Genomic DNA, 22,079 nt, shown 5'->3' on the forward strand with positions numbered 1-22,079 from the left:
AACCACAATGTCAACTAATCCAACTTTGCACCTAACCAAAAACACCTCCCAAAAGTCCTCGATGCAGAAAAAAACGCGGCCTTTGAAATCGAAACCACGTTCATCCTTCTAGCAATTACAATGACGTCATTTCGCCGCCGGTTCAAGTCAAGTTCGATGGACAAAAAACGCGATGTAGTTCGCCAATGCCGAGGTGTTAGGTGGGGGTAGGTGGTGTCTGGCTGCTATCGGTATCAGTATAGTCTTCTATAGTGCGGTGTGCGGTACAGAAGTGAAGGTAGCCACGGTACATGCTGAAGGCACAACGTACAAAAGGTATGTACTATCACTTTATAAGAATATTTTTTTAATGCACATTTTTTTTTAAATTTAATTTTTTGTGAAGTTGTGTCACTAATCAGAATTTTTTTCAATTTATTGTGTTTTTTAAAATACATATTAACAGATAAAATTACTCACCTTCAATACATCTTGATATACAGATCGTTAAAAAACAACACCCAAATTTGAAAGCTTATGTCGGTTTAATAATTTAAATATTTGCCACTTTGCTGTCAAGCTCAACAATGGGTTCTAACAGTTTGATGTTTAAAATGTGCAATTTACAGTTTTGGAGGGGGCTTAAGAATAATTTACTAGAGGGAGTGTTTTATAGTGTCCATGATTTTTAAGTATGATTTTTGTTAGAGGTTTATTTTTTGTTTGTTTACCTTATATTGGCGTGTAATTAATTGTATTTGACTCATGCAATGTTCTTGCTATTTTTATAGCAATAAAGGTGTTTTTGATTTGAACCAGAATAGCTTCAAAATTTTAACTTTTTAATTTACTTGGTCCAATGTGGCCTTGAGGGGATTGGATATAAATTTCAATGGATTTGTTTTTTCTTATCTCAATTAAATTTGTCAGAGGATTAATTCAAAGAGCTAATCTCCTGAAAAAAAAAAATATATTTAGATGTGAGAAATGGGAAATGGGAGATTCAAACATGCTACACTTCAAGGAAAAAGATTTGTACGTGTACTGAATTACTGTAGTTGAAAGGCATAAAGATAAATACTCAGATTACTTAGGAAATAGCTTTATGTAGCTTTATGTTAAACATGATACAGATACCATGTTTGCAAGTAAAATAGTTAAACCATGTTAAACAAAGTCATTCTTATGAATCATAAAAAATTATGTACAGTGCAGTAGGTTAAAAGAATTTTAAATTTGGTGAAAATACGTTTTCGGGTAGTTTAATTGCAGTATATTTTAAAACCTATCAAAGTTAGTAAAAGTTAAAAATGTCAGAGAATATTGTCCTGCTAAAAAAATGGTTTCGTAATAAAAAAAATATCAAGAAAAATACATTTTCCTTGGAGTTTTAAAGGATGAAAACATTATAATCAATCTTTCGTTATCTTTGTCAATTAATTACCAACAACAATGTCGATAGTCAAAACCCAAATACATAAAACATGTGATGTTAAAAAAAAACTAAACAATTTGTGCGAAATGGCAAATATGTTAGATCATGTTTACATTTCTACGTCTTGTTTGCAAAAACAGCTGTTTTCCTGTAGAAACGACAGTCCATAGCATAACACATGGTTAAACAGTCGAGTACCACAGATGACAATTCCATTGTTGAGAGAAGATAAAGAACAAGATAATAAGGTCTTCACAAAATTGTGTATCTGCAATCAGCTGATACAATTAATTAATTATTAAAATAAAGAAAAATCTAATTAATTACCTATGGCTTTAATTTGTGTAATTTCTTAGTGTGGATTTAATTTCTTATTACTATTTCTACCTACTTATTGATTTTGAGTAGTTTTTAATTTGATAAAATTAGGATTTTTACTGTTCAACTTTAATTTTTATCCTGTCAACCTCTCAACAACAGATTGTTTTTGTAAGTACCAAATTAAATCCACAGAGAACAATAATGTTGTTTCTATGTGCATACAAGATCAAATTAGTAATTAATCAATACAGTTATACATGTATACCTAAAACTCTATCTTATAAAAATATAATTGTTTGGTTTTTTTAAATAGTTAGAAGGTTTAGGGCGGGATGAACTTGAATAAGTTCGTGAACCAGCATGATCGGACCATGGGAACGGGGCTGGCTGTATGGGGGATTTTTTGGGTGAAAATTGGGGTTTCCCAATTCCAACAAAAAAAAAACAAAATTTTCCAATTGACCCTATTAAACTATTTTAAAGAGCTTAAAAAATAATAATTTAGTATACTGAAGCTTTTTTGTATGGCTATTGGTTAGGCTACGAAGAAAATTCTAAAAATAATGTAAATAAAAAATCCCCATATTATTTTTACGGATAAAAAATAAACTGCTTTAGTTTGCTTGTTTATGGATATATTTTAATCAAATTTGGCTATTTTGATTATTCCTTACTAAGCTATTGAAACTTAGATTAAAACCCCTTATTACCTTCCCGGTTGCAGCAAACCTGAGTACTCATTAAAATTTATGTTGTTTGAATAGGAAATAAATATAACAATTAAGGGAATATTTAAGTGTGGGCTATATCCAGCCAATAAATAGAAATTTGCGTAGTCAGCAGGATGGCATTATTTACTCTATCAAGCAGCTGTGGCCGTGGTAAAGCCAATTATTGCCGCACTGTTGACGAATGACTAGTTACTGAGCCTCGCGATTGGATACTTTCTCTCTTGGCCAATGATTGTTGCACGACGTCGCAGTATTACATGCCATTACCGCAGCACAGCGCCACCTTTATCAGTAGAATACCACACTAAAGTGCCACAGTATCACTGATGTGCCACAATACCAGCCTACATAATAAGAGCAATCCACACAATCAGTACTGTGCAATTGGTAGAGCACCACCAAACAATATCAGTGCAATGGTACAGTACCGCAATATCAGTAGAATGCAACAATATTAGCGCCACAGTACCAGCAAAGCCCCATAATATCATAACAATCCACAATATCAGTGCTGTGGAAATGGTACAGTACAGCCAAACAATATCAGTACACTGTACAGTACCGCATCTCAGTAGAATGCAACAAAAATAAAGCTAAAATACCAAAAAAATTTCCACAATATCAAAAACAATCCACACTATCAGTGCTGTGTAACTGGCAGAGTACAACTAATAATCAGTACATTGTTAAAGTACCGCAATATCAGTAGAATGCAACAATAATATCAGTGCCACAGTACCAGTAAAGTCACAATATCAGAACAATCCACACTATCAGAGTTGTGATACTGGTAGAGTACAGCCAACAATATCAGTTCAATGTTACAGCACCACGATATCAGTATAATGGAACAATATCAGCGCCACAGTACCAGTAAAGCATTACAATATCAGAACAAGTCATACTATTAGTACTGTACAACTGGCAGAGTACCACCAAATAATATCAGTGCAATGCTACCGTACCACAATATCAGTGTCACAGTACTAGTAAAGCCACACAATATCAGTGCTGTGCAACTGGAAGAGTACAGACAACAATATCAGTAGAATGCACCAAAATATCAGTGTCACAGTACCAGCAGAGCACCACAGTATAAAAGTCAACAATACCAGTTCAGTAGCACAAACTACAGCACACACCTCAATTTCAAAACAGCGCACAATATAGGTGCAATACTAGTTCATCATGGCTGCTATGATATGGAAAATTCAATTGGGTTCAACAAATTAAGTAAACATAGTATTTATCATTTGATTTATTTTTAAGTGATTGTTTCAGTCCACGTCCATTGATGTTTATCAAGTTATCAGTTCACAATATAATTACACGTCTTTGTGTAGGCCTAAGTTTTCTTTTAGCTTATAAAGCCGTAATTGGGTACAAATACGGCATTTAATTTGCTGGTGTGAGGTCAGTTTTGACAGGACAGCCACTGGGCAGAGTGGTCAGACAAACGTCAGGTTTGTTGATAGGCGTCGCTGATTCGTTGGGCCAAGGTCAGGATAACTACCCACACACACTCACACTAACACACTCTTACACACGCAATGCACACTAAACGAGCTAAGTACATAGTACCCGAGGAGGAGAACTCTCCCAATTCTGAGTAAAGTCAGCAGCTTGATGGTTCGGAACTATAGTCTGTATGATGGAACCTGTCTGGGGACTGGCCAATGGCTGCTCCCATTACGTCATTGGGTCTTCGACATCCACAGAAACCGTGTCAACGTCACAACACCAAAAACATAAGGCAATGGCCAATGGCCACAACGTTACTATAGTACTATAGTCTGTACGATGGAACCTGTCTCCTGACCCTCCGCCTACCTGGCCAATGGTTGCCCCCATTACGTCATCGGGTCATCAACATCCACAGAAACTGTGTTAACGTCACGCCAAACCTGTTCTACAGTAAACAAAGACCTTGGTCACACCGTCACTGTGATTATCATATCGGTTCATTCTGATTTCCACATACAAGCGATAGTAAGAAACTTATCTTGGCATGCGTTGGCGCATGAGTATATGTGTGATGCATGGCTGTCACCAGAGGAAGTCTAGATAGCCAGTTTGTGTGAGTAACAAATATACCAAGGTTTTTTGTTTTGTTTGAATTATTTTTTATATTTTTTAGCCAGTGAAATTGTGTAAGGCTTTTATATGGCGGCACAAAAGACTGAACCTGTTCCCTTACACCGAAGAATAAAACCACAAGCAACTAAACTAGGAACATACTATAACCTTTTAAATTTGACTACAAATACATTTTCGTAAATAAGAAATACCCTCTTCTAACATACGTTTCATAAACGGGAATGGGACACCTATCTTGTGTTTTTGTGCACTAAATGGAAGACAAATCGGTGAGGAAGTATGCATTTATAAAAAAATTATAAAACGAATTTAGAATTTACAAAGCACAAAAATTATTGCAAATTTACATTATTTAGCTAAACAATAGTTAATTTACAATTTATTGTTTACAATACAGTAGGCCTAAAGCAAAGGCATTAAGTAATATGTGCGTATCTTAGTAAAAAAGTACAAGTATTATTTACTGTTACTGAATAGTATTTGTATACTAACTAAAGTAGAATGGATTAGACTGAGGAATGACTCAGTTCATAGGTTTACTTCTTTACAAGCTTAGTGTACTAATTGCTTAGAGGCTTTTTGGAGAACCTTACATAACTACCTCTTGGTTTAGATTTTTCACACATTCACCAAAAAAATGGTCCTTTAACAACAGTTTATTTGAAATTTTGTTTTCACTTAACGCTGTATTTTATCTTAGATTTTCTACTGGTAGAATACTTATCGGTTCATTGAACTGAATATGGAACCTGGAACTTTCCAAGTGATATCTTAATGATTGGCAACTTCAATAGGTGACAATCATTTATCAACATGCAAGCATTAATCAGTCAGATCCCATCAGCAATCAGCTGTTGAGTACAACAATGCTGATTGTGTCGCTTCTATCAGCTGTTGTATAACGGGTCTACAGGACATGTGTTAAAAAGAGAATTGTGTTAGATGTACTAAAAATAGCTTCTGATGTTCTTTTGATAATCAGGTCTTGATTTCAAGTAATGGAGGCACTGGAACTAAAACATAAAGAAATTAAGAAACAATTAAGACGTTTTATTATTCTATGCTATCTAATGAGAGGTCGTCTGATTAGCAATAACGTAAAACATGCCGTTGGCGAAGACAAATTCGAATTCAGAAAATAAAATAATAAATTAGAACGATAGTGAGAAGAAGAAAACTAAGGATCAATACTGATTTTTACGTAAATATCTTTAAACTCCTTCTATTTAGAATCATAGATTCATTACGACCGGTTGCCTGCAGTATGTTTTAAATCTATCCAGGATTGCCATACTACAAACGTTTCAACCAACATTTTCAATGTTTATCTTGTAAAAAAAATATAGCTCTAATTTTACGAAATTTTTTTACTGCTTTAAAGTGTTTAAAGTATTCCTAAAACTAAGTTCTAAGCTTATGTGTCAAGTTATTAGCGGTCAGATTATGTTGGTGATTTTTTCGTACTTCTAAAACTGAAGGGATAAACTTGTATTTAATGTGCGTTAATTTTATTTTTAACGAAACCAATCTAGGACTATCCAGGTTATTAAATAATCATTGTTGGTAGATACAGTATGTACATCAAAAACCTTCGCGATTGCTGCATAAAATATTGAGAAAATGGGGACCGGATTTGGTGCATGAGGCAACTATGCAACAGGTTCTTGGTTCCTCTGGCAGAATTTTGCGAATTAATGACGCCTTAACTTAAATTTTGACTAATACTGGATATAACCAGTGTTAGCTGGAATATTTATATTTTTCCATCTTGTGAAGTACATTGAAAGGAGATTGATCGGAGTAGCAAAGTAGATTTTCTTGGCTGAAAAGTGTGAAAGAGAACACAGCAACACTGGTTTAGGAATATTCTGCTTTAGCCGTGTAATAATATAAACAAACCCCTTATTAGTATTAAAATTGAAAAAGACCTTGTTTCTGTAATTTTATAGGGAAGTGTAAATATAAAAAAGAGATTTTTTTTGCTAAAGCCCATTTTGGAAGTATTTCAGTTTCAAGGGGAGTCGCTACTGAAAAACTACCAATTTTGTAAAAAACTTGATTTTTTTTATTATTTTTTTATCTTGTTCTATGGATTGTAAGGTTTCAGAAAAACATAACATTTGGTATAATATATATTTTTTTCACTGTGAAAAAAATATTTGAAGTGAAGCGCGCACACCTCTTTTGGGGCATCAACTAGGCCTAGTATAAACCAACGTATAAACTTCAACCGCTGTTTTCCGCGACTTTAAAATTTTGTTTTTTTTATAAAAGTTCTTATAACTTTTTAACTATTGCAGCTATATGAATGAAATTTTTACCACACATTGTTTATACTATAAATCAACTTTCTGTGCATGGATATTGTAATTGGGTAAATAAAAGTACATGAAAAAAAAATTATAAAAATTTATAACCTATACATTTTTCAAAAACTTATTTTTGAAGCCATAACTTATAAACTAATTGAGAAAATAACATGAGTATGCACAGAAAGTATGTGCTTTCCTTGCTCTTTAAAATAAGATATCGAACAATAAAATTGGTTCAGTAGTTAAATAGTTATAAGAGATTTAAAAAACCCCATTTTTTCCCGCCAAAAAACTTAAAAAACTCCAAAAAGTATGTAAAAATTTTTTTTTTTTTTACTTTAACGGCAGTAAATCTTTTTCTAAGACTAAATGAACTTAAAAAAGTATATATGATAATTTTTAAAAGGATTTTATTAAAAATCACTAGTTTCAGTAGCGACTCCCCTAGTTTAATCTCCTAGAAGATCTTATGAAACATCACACAAATGTATTATACATGTATTTCTATATGTATTTCTATATTATGTTTAAATTACAAAAACATTAATTTTGTAGCATTTATTTTTTCTATCAAATTTGAAAACCCATCACACATTGCGTCCAATTGTGGCAATGTTATAAACAAATATTTGTTAGAAACAACACATTAATAGCTAAAAAAGCTTGTGATTTTGAGATATATCAATACGTCACAGTTGTACCCGGTATTATAAACAATGCATTGGAATATTAAAATTACTAATGGATTGCTAGCTAGCATGCGCATGCTGGTTAATTACAATAATAATCATTTTCCTCATTACATGCTTTAGTAGGAAATAACATTTTTACAAAATTATTAAATGTTTAATTATTTAGAAGTTTCTATTTAAAACAACGAGTTTATCATGCATGTAATCTAGTTTTGCGTTTTGTTTTACGTTCGCTAAAAATATCCAAGACGGTTTGGTTCAAATCCCACCATAACATAATGGATCTTAGCAATGTATTAAGGAAGGCAAACAAGTTGTTAAGAATCTAACTGAAGCTATACCTATCCAGACAACAAGGAAATAATAGGGTTCCTAAGCGAAGATAGCTTTTACAACATAGGAAAACCTCTTACACTAAAAAAGTCATACTAAAAAAACCTTTACGTTAAACAGATCGATAACACGAAATTGATGCCAGGAGATTTTTTCTGTAAATTATGGTGTACACCTGGTTACTTAAGTAGTTACACCTTTCGCATAGACAATTGAATAATCAATAACTAATTCAAATCTGCAATATTTACATGGGAATATATCAAATTGTCTGCAATTATTGTATCAAAAATTGAATTGTAATATATTTTTGTGTCTTTATAACTTACAATAGCTTTATAACTTTATAACAGTAGTTGTTTTATTTACAATCTCCATGATTGTGTAGCTGATTTTTTATACAAATTTGTATAGATTGCTATTATGATTGTTTATTGAGCGGAGCGAGCGAAGCGAGCGAAGCTCTTATACGTCGACTCTTATGCATTTCGTAATACGCAAACTCCTCCCAAACGGCTGAATCAATCGTTTTCAAATTTTGCAAGGTGATAAAGACCACATCGGTGAGTGCCAACATCTATATGGCGTTAAAAATGTCTCTCAGGAATCCGCCCCACTGGGTCTCAAAGTTTCAATGTAATCCTTATGGAAGCATTATTTGACACATAAACAAAAACATATGATCAGCTGTTGACTTTTGAATGCAGTAAATAAAGAAATAGCTGATAGCATTATTCCACAGATATTAGAACAGAAACGGTATGGATCATAAATATAATCAAATGACGACACTAGCTTGAGGTCCGTGACGTAGGAAGTGGTGAAGGAAGTAGTAAAGGTGAGCAGTATGGAGTGTGGAAACTCTTTATAACGATTAGATTAAGGTATCTGCATTCCTAAAATTCTATGGTAAGGGAGGAAAACAGGTCCGCGAGTAGGAAGTGGTGATGGAAGTCGTCAATGCGAGCTGTCTGGAGTGTGGGAACTGTTTATGACGATTATATTAAGGTATCTGCAATCCTAAAATGCTATGGAAAGAGAGGGAAACAGGTCCGTGACGTAGGAAGTGGTGAAGGAAGTAGTAAAGGCGAGTTGTTTGGAGTGTGGGATCTGTTTATGACCAATAGATTAAGGTATTTGCAATCCAGTATAGTAAGGGAAGGGAGGGAAACAGGTCCGTGAAGTAGGAGGTAGTGAAGGAAGTAGTAAAGGCGAGCAGTCCGGAGTGTGAGAACTTTTTATGACGATTAAATTAAAATATCAGCAATCCTAAAATGCTATGGGAAGGGAGGGAAACAGGTCCGCGAAGTAGGAAGTGGTGAAGGAAGTAGTCAATGCGAGCTGTCAGAGTGTGGGAACTGTTTATGACGATTAGATTAAGGTATCTACAATCAATGCTATGGGAAGAGAGGGAAACAGGTCCGCGACGTAGGAATAGGTGAAGGAAGTAGTAAGGTGAGCAGTTTGGAGTGTGGGAACTGGAAACCATTTGTAGCAGTTAGATTAATGTATCTTCAATCCTAAGGGAAGGAAACAGGCCCCACGACGAAGGAACTATTAAAGGCTGGCAGTGCAGAGTGGGGGAACTGTTTGGGCAGTTAGATAAATGTATCTGTAATACTTAAATGCTATGAGAAGGGAAGGGAACAGTCTAAGACGAAGGAAATGGTGAAGCAAGTAGTAAGGCTAGCAGTACAGAGTGCGGGAACTGTCTTTGGCAATTACATTAATGTATCTGCAATCCTAAAATGCTATGGGAAGAGAGTGAACAGGTCCATGACGTAGGGGGTGGCGAAGGAAGTAGTAAAGGTGAGCAGTGTTGAGTGTGGGAATGGATTAATGTATCTGCAATACTAAAATGCTATGGGAAGAGACTGTAGACTGTAGGTTAAAATGATTACGAAGCACGAATCGATACATATTTCCGATACATGTAATCGTTTGCAATCGAAATTTACAACTGAGTTGACAACAGCTGATTTTTACTTCGTAAAGGCTAAAAACGATTTTTACTCCGTAGAGGCTTAAAACGATTTTTACTCCCTTAAGAGTAAAAAAGCTTATGATCTAGCAGAGAGACGATTAGCAGCTTAAAAAGCAAATTTTGTTTAGGTCTTTGCCCTTAGTGTATGATTTATTATTAGAGCTCACTTTTACAGATCCAGTGATGGTGATCAAATTTCTTTATGATGGTTTTAAAAATTGTAATTTAATTTCTAACTTGAGCATAATAGGCCTAAACTCTGTAGTGATAAGGCAATTTTTGCGACTGTGCAGACATAATTTTGAAAATTCAACCAATAAAGCTAACCTATTATACCATATGCTTGGTTTGTTCGTAATTTTATGATAGAGAATTTGAAAATGTAAAATAAATAATTAAAGGAAGTTGTTTTTGAAATGAAAAAGTAGGCTAGAAAAACTAAGAAAAAAAATAATTCTTTTTGAAAAGTTGAAAGGAAAAAACTTAGTTCAGCTTTGTCATGAACAGGATATGTTTTACATGAAATCCAAGATTGACAACATTACTCTAATTTATCTCCCTTTAGGCCTAACTTATATAGAAATGCTACTTTAGCCCCGCAACGCATGCATTAAAACGACAGTTTTAACTGTAGTATGTCAAAAACAATATAATATGAACCCTTTATGACTCCGCTCAATTTTGTGGATGCCTCTGCGAACGCCACCTAGTAATTAATTTCAATTTACTTTATATGTAAAATTTCATCATTTGTTGGTTCTTGAATACTATGTGTGATAACCGATATGTTTTATTTGGTCAGATAAATAAGTTATTGATTTGTTTTTGACATAGCTTCAGTTTCTATTAATTGTATCGTCCTAAAATTATCATCACGTATTAGTTAAAAAGAGTGCATCGTCAGATTTCAGTACTTTTGAGGATAATCAGTAAATCAATGGGTAAATTAATAAAATAGGGAAAGAAGTAAACTGGTAGATTCTCTCACGTGACTTAATAATGTAGCTTGGTTTATCAACGTGATTAACAGTATTAAGTTTTTAATATGCAATCTTTCTAAGTACAACTAAATTAATCGAAGAGTAGAATTTAATTTAAATAACTAATTTTTATTCCAAACTGACACGGAAAATCAGTAAATACCGTGCAATTACTTATATGTGTCTATTTAAATAAAACAGTATTAGCATGTTATACACTCGTTTGAGTATTTTTAACTTGTCCAACATTACCAATTTACCACTTATATTTCATGAACAGAGGAAATTTAGTGTTTATTTCTCACTAAAGTACTATAATGCGTTTCTCAACACTTTCAGTATACCTATACTTTTTCTCAACTTATACCGGGTGTCCGAAAAAGAACTGAAACATTTTAAAGGAAAATACTGATACGAAATAAGAGACTATGCTTAATGTTTTATATATGTATTTAAAGCTTAAATTCTCATGTTTTATTAGAAATTTAGTATAACTCGATATAAACACCATTAGTGGCCCCGTTTAAATCCAAGTGAAATTTGGCCTATTCCCAGGTTTTGACCAGGTACTTCAGGGGATGTTGCACCAGCACAAGCGACTATTCTCTGTCGGAGGTGGTTCGGATCCCGCACCGAGTAGACTGTCCCCAAAGGAAAAAGTCCAGAGAAGTCATATTTGGACTCCTAGGAGGCCATTGGATGGACCCTTCCCTGCCAATCCACCGATCGTTGAAACGAGCATCTAGTCATTCTCGAACACGCAAACTGTAGTGTAGTGGCCCTCCATCCTGTTGATAATAGACAGGTCCATTCCCCATCTCAATGTCACCCAACTATGGGAAAAAATACTCCTCTAACATGTCAAAATAAATGGCACTGTTTATATCCCCTGAAGTACTGCCCAAAACCTGTTAAGGTCAAATTTCGCTTAGATTTATGCCGGGCCACCAATGGTGCTCATATCGAGTTATACTAAGTTTCTAATAAAACTTGATAATGTAAACTTTAAATACATATATAAAACATATATTATAGTCTCTTATTTGGTATCAGTATTTGCCTTTAAAATGTTTCAGTTCTTTTTCGGACACCCGGTATTTTGAAATGAAATGAAATGAGATTTATTTTCCTATAAGCACTGTACAAAATGCAATGGGCATTGTCAAAATATGCAATTGTCAATATATACGATCATTATACAAAACTAAACATAATAAAACCCAAGCAAACACAGCACGCAAAATGTTATTTTGTGTAAGACTATTGTACTTGTTGACCAAACTGAATTCTCTAATTTTCAAAGTCCATTACGCGACCTACATCACGCCTGCAACTTCCGGGCACGTACTTCACTAAATTGTTAATTGTCCTCCCAGAACTTCAACTGGCAAACTTGACATTGACGAACGTTTAACCACAGAGAAGGGACGGTGATAAAACTGAAGGTTTCCCTTTATTCATCTCACAATTGTTGTCAAGTAACACATATTTTGTAAATTATTTATTTTACCAAAAAAGTAAATTTTAAGCTGAGATGTATATATTTTTGCTGCAGTATTCATTGGCAATCTAAACCATTTGCCATGTTTCCAAAGCTTTGCGAGCGTATTTTAACTTAACTCTCACTTAGATTTATAAAAAATGAATTTATTCACAATCGGTTAATTTAACACCACTAATGTAAACTACACATTTTATAAGTTAATCACATATTTCATGCTGCAACAAATAGATGACGCAAGTAGGACTGCGATGAAACATGTTAATTACTTTGTTTGGAATTAATTGTAAAGGTTAGTTTGTGTGTTTTAATGCTTATATCGGGCAGATAAGTAACACTTTTCCAACAATTCGGAATCTGGGAATGTTTCTGTTTTCAGGTAGGTAGGGGTGTAGAACTTGACAATATTATACTGGAACTGAGTTACGAATGGAAACACAATAGGCGAAAACAATAAATATTTCGAACATTAAGATGAAAAAACTTGAAACAAAGAAAGTCCTACTTGCACCACCCTTTCAACACGACTACTCCGATAACTAGAAGCCTACAAAAAAGCCTACAACGCTTCTGCAACCAGCAAAATGTCCTTGAACAAACCAATTACTTTCGTAATGAAACGGAAGAATAAACTACACTTTGTTCTAAAGTTGCACACATTTTGGCGAGACCATTAAACACTTAACTAATGAAATTAGCATAAAACTGCAATTTAACTGCTACCGACAAATTATAATTATTAAGAGGCAAATCGATCTTATTAATACGATTTGGCCATCGATTGGTCGACGATTATCCAAATCAATCATTGATCGATGGTCAGATTAGCCTAACTACACAGCTCAGATAAAATCAAAGCCAACAAGTAGTTCCATTCACAATTCCGCGGTCCATGGACTACAGTCAGCTGTTCACGGCCTACCTCAAGGATCAGCTGGTTATCTCGGTCATCGTCTATCAGCTGTTTCCAATGTCTGACCGTCTGCTACTTGGTTATGTAAGCGATTAATGCAATGTAATGTAGGGAAATGGGTTTAAATAATAACTGTAATCGAATTCATTAAGTGTTCTTTTCAACGAATATTTTCTGTTCTTAAAAAACTGACTCGCATAATTTTTAACGATAACGTAAACATTATGGGTTTTTCATAACTGTTCATGATAATAGAAAGTATCAGAGAGTCTTCAATAGGTAGTAATATCGACCAATACAAATAGTGGTCGATACTACACGCATATTCAATCGTCTGCATACAGTGAAAAATGTACTGTATTTCGTTGAAATACTCGAATACTTGAAATACCACCTTATAAGGTTAAGAAATATTAGTATACCTTAACCATTAATAAAAGTAATACAATAAATCGTAATCACTCCGTACCAAAAGTAGCTATTTTCGATAACAGCTGACATCAATTTAAGCTAATTTAGAGCAAGGGAAAAACGATCCGCTGATTACTCTCTCTCTTAATTTACTTTCCCTTCCTCTCAATTAGTTTCCGATTTAACTACTATGCACGCTAGTGATTTGTTAAGGTTTATTTTAATGATTAAAATCAGCTGTTTTCATTGTTGCTCAATCTAAATGTATACAGAAACATTCATTCGTTTGTTTTGCTATGCTTTTAGCATAGTACGGGTTTGAAATTGCTCAAAATATGTCTATCATTTCTGATGATTATATAAAATAAGCTTCAGAGATAACTAATATCCTTACACCAAAGAAATCACGGTAAAGATATGAAGCGGAATAAATAACTTTTACAAACTGACACAGTTTGTACAAAATGTTAAACCAAGTAAAGAAAGTTATGACTTTTTTGTTAATTTTATATTTATCTAAAAAATCTAATAAAAAATACTACAACGTTACTTTATATAACGAACTCCAATCTCCAAGTATTGAAGATTCTATAACAAGTTTAATAACCAGCAGCAACACGTATTTAACAATTGAATTTATTTACAAGTACTTGAAATGTTTAATTTATACTCATTCCCACTTAAAATCTTCAGCTACCATTTAATTGAATCTCAAGTATTAAATTTGACATGATGTCTCATTGCTTTGAGGAACTCACTAGTTGAAAGTGTTAGGAAAACTACACATATGATAAAATTGAAACAATTGATGATAAAATATCTTAAGTGTTATAATCATTTCCAGTATTCCTGTCTAAATGTCAATGAACTTAAAACCTGAAGTACTCTCTATTCATCAGACACTCCACCTTATATTGAATTATTCGTAAATCGTGTTATTCATAATAATTATACACACCAAATTATTATCGTAGCTGAGACACCATAAATTACGCCAAATACGATAGTTTTTGTAACTTAAAGAATTGTGAAAAATAGTATGTATACTTTTATTTTAAGTCATAGATATTAGCTACTCTAAACATATTAAATCCCCCTTCACCTTAAAAAAAAACACCCTACTTCTAAAATTTGTAAAATTACTTGCACTTTCGACGTGTTTTTTATATTTTTTTAATTACTTTTCCGACATATTTTTAGTTTTAATGATACCGACATCGAAAGAAAATTGTACCGACATTTTAAAATTGTAACAAAAAAATTTTAAATGCCGAATTTTCAATAAAAAAGTAGTTTTTTAATGCTTGTTGGGCCAAACCATTGTGCACGAAGGGTATGATTCACCCTGTATAACTGGCTAACTATTTGTAAAGAGAGTTGTACAACTCTGAAACCATTGTTTTATGTTCAATCTTCTCTTAAAGATTTACATAATATGTCCTTTGACAACCTGTACTCTACACGATTAGAATAGCCTTGCACACGTTGGTCAGTGTGTTTCACAACTTTGCAGTGATATAAGGAAAACAATTAAGTAAAACCGTAAAACTACAATACTTACACTGAAAAACGTTTAAAAGTTGAGTATGACCTTGAACGGGTTTAATTGCAGGTAATTGTCATTTACTACACAGTTTGTTAAGTCTGGTTTATACGCAAACACGGTTTAATCTTAATTATTATCTTTATGTATTACTTCAGTATATAAGATGGATTATTATATTTACACACCTCCCTGAGGATCTATAAATTAACAGGCGAGCATATTTCTTTAAAACCTTTTTTCTCAGCTCGTGTGTATCGCAGCTAATCTACGAATACTTAGAAAGTTTTTTCCTGTAAATGTGCAGAATCCCTTTATAAATTAAAATAGGCTCAAAAATAAGCACAAAAAATGAAAAAAATACATGGGCCTTATGGGTTGCCATGCTGCTGACGAAATAACAATAAAATATAAACAGAAAATCAAAATAAAAATGAAAGAAATTCCGATCACATGTTTTACAGCGTGGGGTGAAAATAGAGAGGTCGGTGCATTACATATTTCTGGTCAAGTTTTCGACCACTGGACGACCTCTAGTTATAATAAAAGTAAATATACTGTACTTAAATTTTATTTATTCCTGAAAGAACTTACCTCTTAGGTCCACGATTCGAGATATCGAATAGTTTCTCTGTTGGTTAAGACCAAATTGTAACTCCTACGTTTGATTAAAATTAAGTAATTATTTTCTATATTATGGCTGTTTTGTTAATTTATGTTTTCGTAGGTCTTAAATCTCTGTTTGGCTTTAAAACTTTACGTTTGAATTAAGCGGTACCTTGATTCGTGACTTACCATGTGATTAAGATGGGTGGTAATTGATGGTAATTTAAAAGATAGATCGTTTTCATTTCTGAACTTGCCAATACATTATATTTGAACTGTTTAACCTGCTAGTTCATATCACTTTCAAGCTTTGGATTGCCTTTTAAGTGTTTGAGTTTTCATACGCTGAAATCTTCTGATCCTAAAGTCTATCGGTTTATTTGACACTCAGTTACCCCTTGCCCTCAGAACTCCGAAATCTAGTAGACCATTGTGATGGAAACTTACGTGAAAATATCGTGTCTCATAGGAGTATTCGTGCAGTAAACTTTCCTCTACCTCCAATTTAAGTCTCCCTTGCCTTTTACGAACACTCCTTATAAACCACGGCTTCCTCAAATCTCACGTTTTATGATCTTTTTTTCTTCTTCTCATCTAACTTCTTAACTCTTTCACATCTTCTCTCCCACAATTAATTCAAGCCGTGTCTCATCACATTCTTGCTCAAGGTCTAAAGTCATGTTTTTGTTATTAATCACTCCATAAGGAAAACTTGATTCAATTGTGCAAACCTGTCAGCTGTTACCTCGCGGTTACCAGTCTTGTTTACGGTTCATGGATCAAATGACGTCATCGCAGGCGTGGTGTCTACGGCCTTCTAGAGGGAATGCGGCACTGGCAGAAGGAATGATGGAAAATGTCAGAGATACGTTGGAAATATTGAACTGGTTCTGTTACTTATCCACTTAAACGGCTGGAAAAGTGCCATTTTGTGCATTTCCGGGTATTACTTAACAATTAATTGATAAGAGAGGTTAAGTTGCCTTTTTCTGTCCAATGAATTCCCAAGTTTGTGATTAGGTGAGCCACTTGTGGATTTCTTGGACAGAAAAGGTAACTAACCTCTAGTGATTAATTGGCTGGACAACATTGTTAACAGCTGAGAGGGCCAGAAAGATTCCCACCAATTCTAGTGCATGTGAAAATATTTTCACCAAAGGGTAAATAATGGGGTCCTTTTTGAAAGGAGTTCAATCTAGGGAGGCCAAACGAGGTACCGTAGTCCCCTAACCTAAAATAGCGCTACATAACACCATTGACTATTGGATACAGAAGTTGTATTAATAGTCAAAGATAATACATACGTTTTCAAATGAGCGTAAAAGTACAAGCTGGGCTTAATACATGACTAGCGAAGATAGGCAATAGTTGTTAAACTCGTACCCAATGAGAGTATTTAAAAAATGAACGCTGTAACATTGATAGGTTTAGAAATGTATTGTTTGTTAAACTTAACTAATTTTGATAACTACATGACAGTTTGCAAGATAACTAGAGTAAAAATGGTCCTAATTTGATGAAGTTTGGTACAAACGTGTAAACCAACGTTTATTCGAACGGCTTCACGAACCAGCATGATTGAACTAAGGAAGCAGGGTTTACATTAGGGAGGTAAAAATATGAGTTTTCCATTTGTTGACCAACAAAAAATCAAATTTTGCAATTTTTTAAAACCCTTTTGTAGAGCTTCAAAACTAGTTAAGTATACTAAATCGTCTGCAGGTTTGCTGCCTGTCGGGATATTTTCGTTTTCACCTTTAGATAAAATCGTGACAAGTCTGGGCTACAATAATGGTTTGTCAAAGTACCAAGTACAGTAGTGTTGGCTCACGGAGCAGCGTTTTGTTCAATTATTGCTCTGTTATCAAAGCATAGATAACATAACCGTCGCTAGACTTACCATACATATTACCAAGGTCACTGAGCAATGAAGATTGCTAACCTAAACACGTTTTATAGTTTTGTACATCCCATAGTAGATTGCATGATCGTGCTTAGTTTTGCATAATTTTAATCACAAGGCTGAGATAAACTTCGCTTGGGATTCTTTATAAATTTGCTAGATATTTTCTTTACCTCCTGGCCTGATTGGGAGAGCTACTCAAAAACATTCTAAGCTACCCTTTTAAAACTATATAAATATTTGTATTTTCTTGTATGTTTACCTAATTCATTAATATATTCGTTTATATACAGTATAAGTTAATCAAATATATACATCTATGAAACTTTTATATTTGTTGTCAAATAACCACCACAAGAGCTGCATGAATAAAATAACTAAAACTATAGTAGTTATAGACATAAATCAAGGTTAATGTTTTACAAAACTCTTTGACGAGTTTAAACTTTTCTTACAACGCGTGTATTACAACTTTTAACGTTCAAACCAGTAACATTTTGTATGCAATTGCTTAAAACACTTGAACGGTATAACAGCTGAGAGGTTATAGTAATAATAATGAAAAAATACTGAGTGGCTTAAGTCAGTTGATGATAGCAACTTTTAATAATAATCATCATCTGTAAGGTCAGCTGTTGTTACAACCCGTACAACAGCTGTTGGTCATTGTTGTCGTTTAGTAATTGCGGGTTTTTTAGTTTGAGGTTATGTTGTTGTTAGTGCGTTCATTGATTCGATTAACAACGAATATAGTTAACAACAGAACAACGTTTATTTGTTTTGAAAACATGACCATAATTATAGTGATGTGTGCGACTTGTTTAGATAACGTTTTCCGGATGTTGAACCTACATATCGACAAGGTATTCACAATTTAAATTTTAGATTTGAACAAACTGGCTCTGTAGCTGACCTTCAACATTTCTGCCAAAATTTGTAAGTCTGTGTTCTGCATAATAGAGCGTGGACACACCTTTGAGCATCTTTGGAAATAAGATTGAACATAATTTTAGTGAACTTATAATATCTTAAATGTTGTTTTTGATTTCTGAATTAGTAAAAGATATTTATTCTAAACTTATGTGTATCATTTAATCGGATGCACATTTATCAGATGACTTATGGGCCACCCTGACAGTGTGATCATGATGAAACTAACTTGTTGGTGGCTTAAAACTGTTTCTCTTTCAATAAATTGTCCTAGCTAAATAAACGGGTGATCTTTGTAACAAAGCTACACAACATCTCACTACATTTTACAGTCATCCTTCCCCCATTCTTACAATTCCTCATTTGAGCTCTGTGTTAAATGTTACAGTGGTAGTAAACGGTAAAGCTCCACTAGTCAATCCCGGGAATCGAACCCGTATACCTCACTCTACAGGTCCGAGCAACGAACTACCAAAAGCAAACCATCTCATAGTTCGGTTGATGCTACTTTGGGAATCAATGTAGCTTCTAATGTACTTTATTTTTCTTTACGATATGATCATAGACAAATAAAATTAAATATAGACCGTCAGCAGTGCTGCGGTTATCATTAGTTCTGGCGTCAAACCACTGGGAGCGCCGTGAAGTTGCGTATCTTGTGCGCCGCAACTACACGGTGCTCCCAGCGGTGGACGCCAGAACTTATGCTAACATCAGCACCGCTGACGGTCTATATTTGTTTCTATTTGTCTATGATATGATATAACCTTCCTATACATTTACAGAATTGTCACACCAGTATTTCAAAGTTCAGAACGTTTTGTTGCGTAGCTAAGTGTTTTCTGCTGATCATTGTTTACAGTACAGCTTCATAAATGTTCGTTTATGGTTAAGCATGATTTATGTCCTGCTAAGACTCCGGGTAACTGACATAGTCATCAACAACAGCTCTGAATAAATCATCTGTAGTCTCCACCTTGTTAATAGGATTCAGTTTATGACTGGAAATATCCCCAAGTTGTATGGTTTGTAAACTCTTCAAACTGTGTCTATTTACTCATACCCTTATACTCAACTTAAAGCTCTCTAAATGTATTCACAAATCTTAAAAAAAGTAACGGAAATAAGCGAAGATAAGATGAGAAAATTGATTATTTGTCTCCAACTGTCATCTTGTTCACTAATGTTATCTTGCGGAGCGAGCTGGTTAAGAGATAGAGCGCGAAGCTTCGGTACCCGAGGACCCGGGTTCAAATCCCGCCAATCACCAATTCACCATTAACCAATAGAATTTATCCATTTGGAAATTCCACAATCCTCTAGGACTAGCCTGATGTAATGTGTAAAACAATTCCGGGCTAGAACCTAGCGTCCTTAACACAAGCCAACACATAAACTTAAGAACACATTTCAACACACATTTCTAACACATTTCATTTAAGTTATTTAACATTTAATGGTAGATTTACTCATACTGTAAAAAAGAAATGACGATGAGAAAACTTATAAATGTTTTTTACATATCAATGCTAAAATTGTTAGAGTTTTAGGGTCTTTTACTATTTCAAAACTATAGTGGTTTATAAATCCGTACAATATGTGGTATGAGTGTAAACATTATCTTCCTTCACAGGGCCAAGCCTGAAATGTTAAGCAATTTGGACCGTCTCACTTGATGCCGTATTATGGAGACTACCCAGTCCTCCAGAATATGTTAAGGCAGCATTCTGTGTCAATTTGCTCCATAGTTTGCGACTTCTCTAAGGAACTACTTTTGGTCACTGGTCTTTCACATCTGTTATCTATATGACACAAAAGTTACTGAATGTTTTAAAAAATCTGTTTGAAAAATTGGTTAATAGCCCAAAAAAGTTAATTGACAGCACTTCGATGATGATAAGAATGGAATAAGTTTAAACCTTTTTGGTTACCTCCTCTAGTAAAAAGTCGGTTACATATTAACCATATTAGTGTACTTTGGACTGTATTGTTCAAAAGTTCATTTTTTTGTGATTTTTATTTTGTTTTGACCGTTCAACTTTTTTCCAGATCCCTCACCATGGACAACCCAGGGTTTGTGATAGATAAGAAGAACCAGTCGGTGCTCAGCCTGAATCATGAACCCTTCAACACTTCATCAACGTGAGTATATTTGATATATTTATTTTAATCTACGTTAGTTTACGTGTGAGGAGACGGTAAGCCCTGGTGTTCCGTAAATGTGTGTATGTGTTGATGACGACTCTTCAGAACCCCCAGCAATGGAAATTACTATTTAATGCGTTTGGAACTGTACATAAAAATTCTTGAAGATCGAAGCTTTATCACAAATCTATTTAAAAAATACCAGCATCAGCTTACAGTGTTATACAGGGTGTTTTTTTTTTTTTTTTTTTTACCGTGCAACCCAAATTAAAGGTACTGTGAGGCACATTTTAATGACAAATCAACCTTATACATTGGTATCCCTGTTTTTATTACTTCATTTGCGATCACCCGCTAACACATAGTTGCACAGTTATATATGAGGTTCAGTGTTACTAGTAATGTATTGTCAAAAGACGTAGGCTAATATGGCGTTTCCACAATCTCGAAGAGTTTCGTACGTTGCAGGTTGAAAGTAAATAATTGATAAAACGACGGAATCGGTTTCCTTAAAAAATTGTATATGTTAATAATAGTAAAAGTTTAAGGAACATAAGGAACACCCCCGTCACAGCAAACCTGCAGACTGAGCGAATTTATATTTGTCTTATTTGCTTTTAACTTAAATCTAGGGATTTAAGTTTTCCTTAAATTCGTATCCTGTACCCTTGAGTTTGTTATGTCAATTATTATTAGTTGATTTATTAGGTACTGAAATCACATCTGGAAACTCAATTTCAAACCTTTCTTGTCATAGAATCAATGATTTACTTAAAGGTATTACTCCAACTCTTCGAGATTGGGGACACACCATGTTGTGTCTTATTCACTATGAATTCCCGAAAAAACTAAAACCCTTTAGATAACTATGCAACGACGCATATCAGGTGATCGGCAATGAAGTAAAGAAAACAGGGATACCAAAATATAAGGTTGTTTAGCGAATTTCCCATATAGGGAATAAGCTATTACCGTAATACTCATATGGTAAGACCTAGACCCGGGACCGATTTACTTTTTCGTTTTGAGGTCCATAGAGGCCAAAAAACACCATCCGTTCAAATTCATGTCTCCGTTAGCACGATAACTCGAGCAAAAATGATCCGATTTTGATGAAACTTTGTATAAACGTGTAAACCTACATTAATTCGAACGCGTTTACTAACCAGCATGACTGGACTATGGTTAATAGGGGTTTATGGGGGTCTCATGGAGTAAAAATAGGGGTTTCCCCTTTTTGACCCTAAAAACACAACATTTCAC

At 34.0% G+C, this 22,079-nt stretch overlaps 1 protein-coding gene across 1 annotated transcript in view; it reads left to right on the plus strand.

Annotated features, from left to right (window-relative positions):
- The first annotated feature begins 211 nt into the window (after positions 1 to 211).
- LOC128990863 (proton-coupled amino acid transporter-like protein pathetic) overlaps positions 212 to 22,079 on the plus strand; it is a 71,576-nt gene continuing 49,708 nt past the window's right edge. Inside the window, exons 1-2 of the mRNA XM_054413486.1 lie at positions 212 to 315; positions 20,721 to 20,813. Of these exons, the coding sequence (XP_054269461.1) occupies positions 20,731 to 20,813 (83 nt within the window). The 5' untranslated portion in view covers positions 212 to 315; positions 20,721 to 20,730. The remainder of the gene's footprint in view (positions 316 to 20,720; positions 20,814 to 22,079) is intronic.

The sequence above is a fragment of the Macrosteles quadrilineatus genome, unplaced genomic scaffold, assembly GCF_028750875.1.
Source record: "Macrosteles quadrilineatus isolate MER2022 unplaced genomic scaffold, UCM_ALF_1.0 Scaffold_3__2_contigs__length_128488019, whole genome shotgun sequence".
Lineage (NCBI taxonomy): Eukaryota > Metazoa > Arthropoda > Insecta > Hemiptera > Cicadellidae > Macrosteles > Macrosteles quadrilineatus.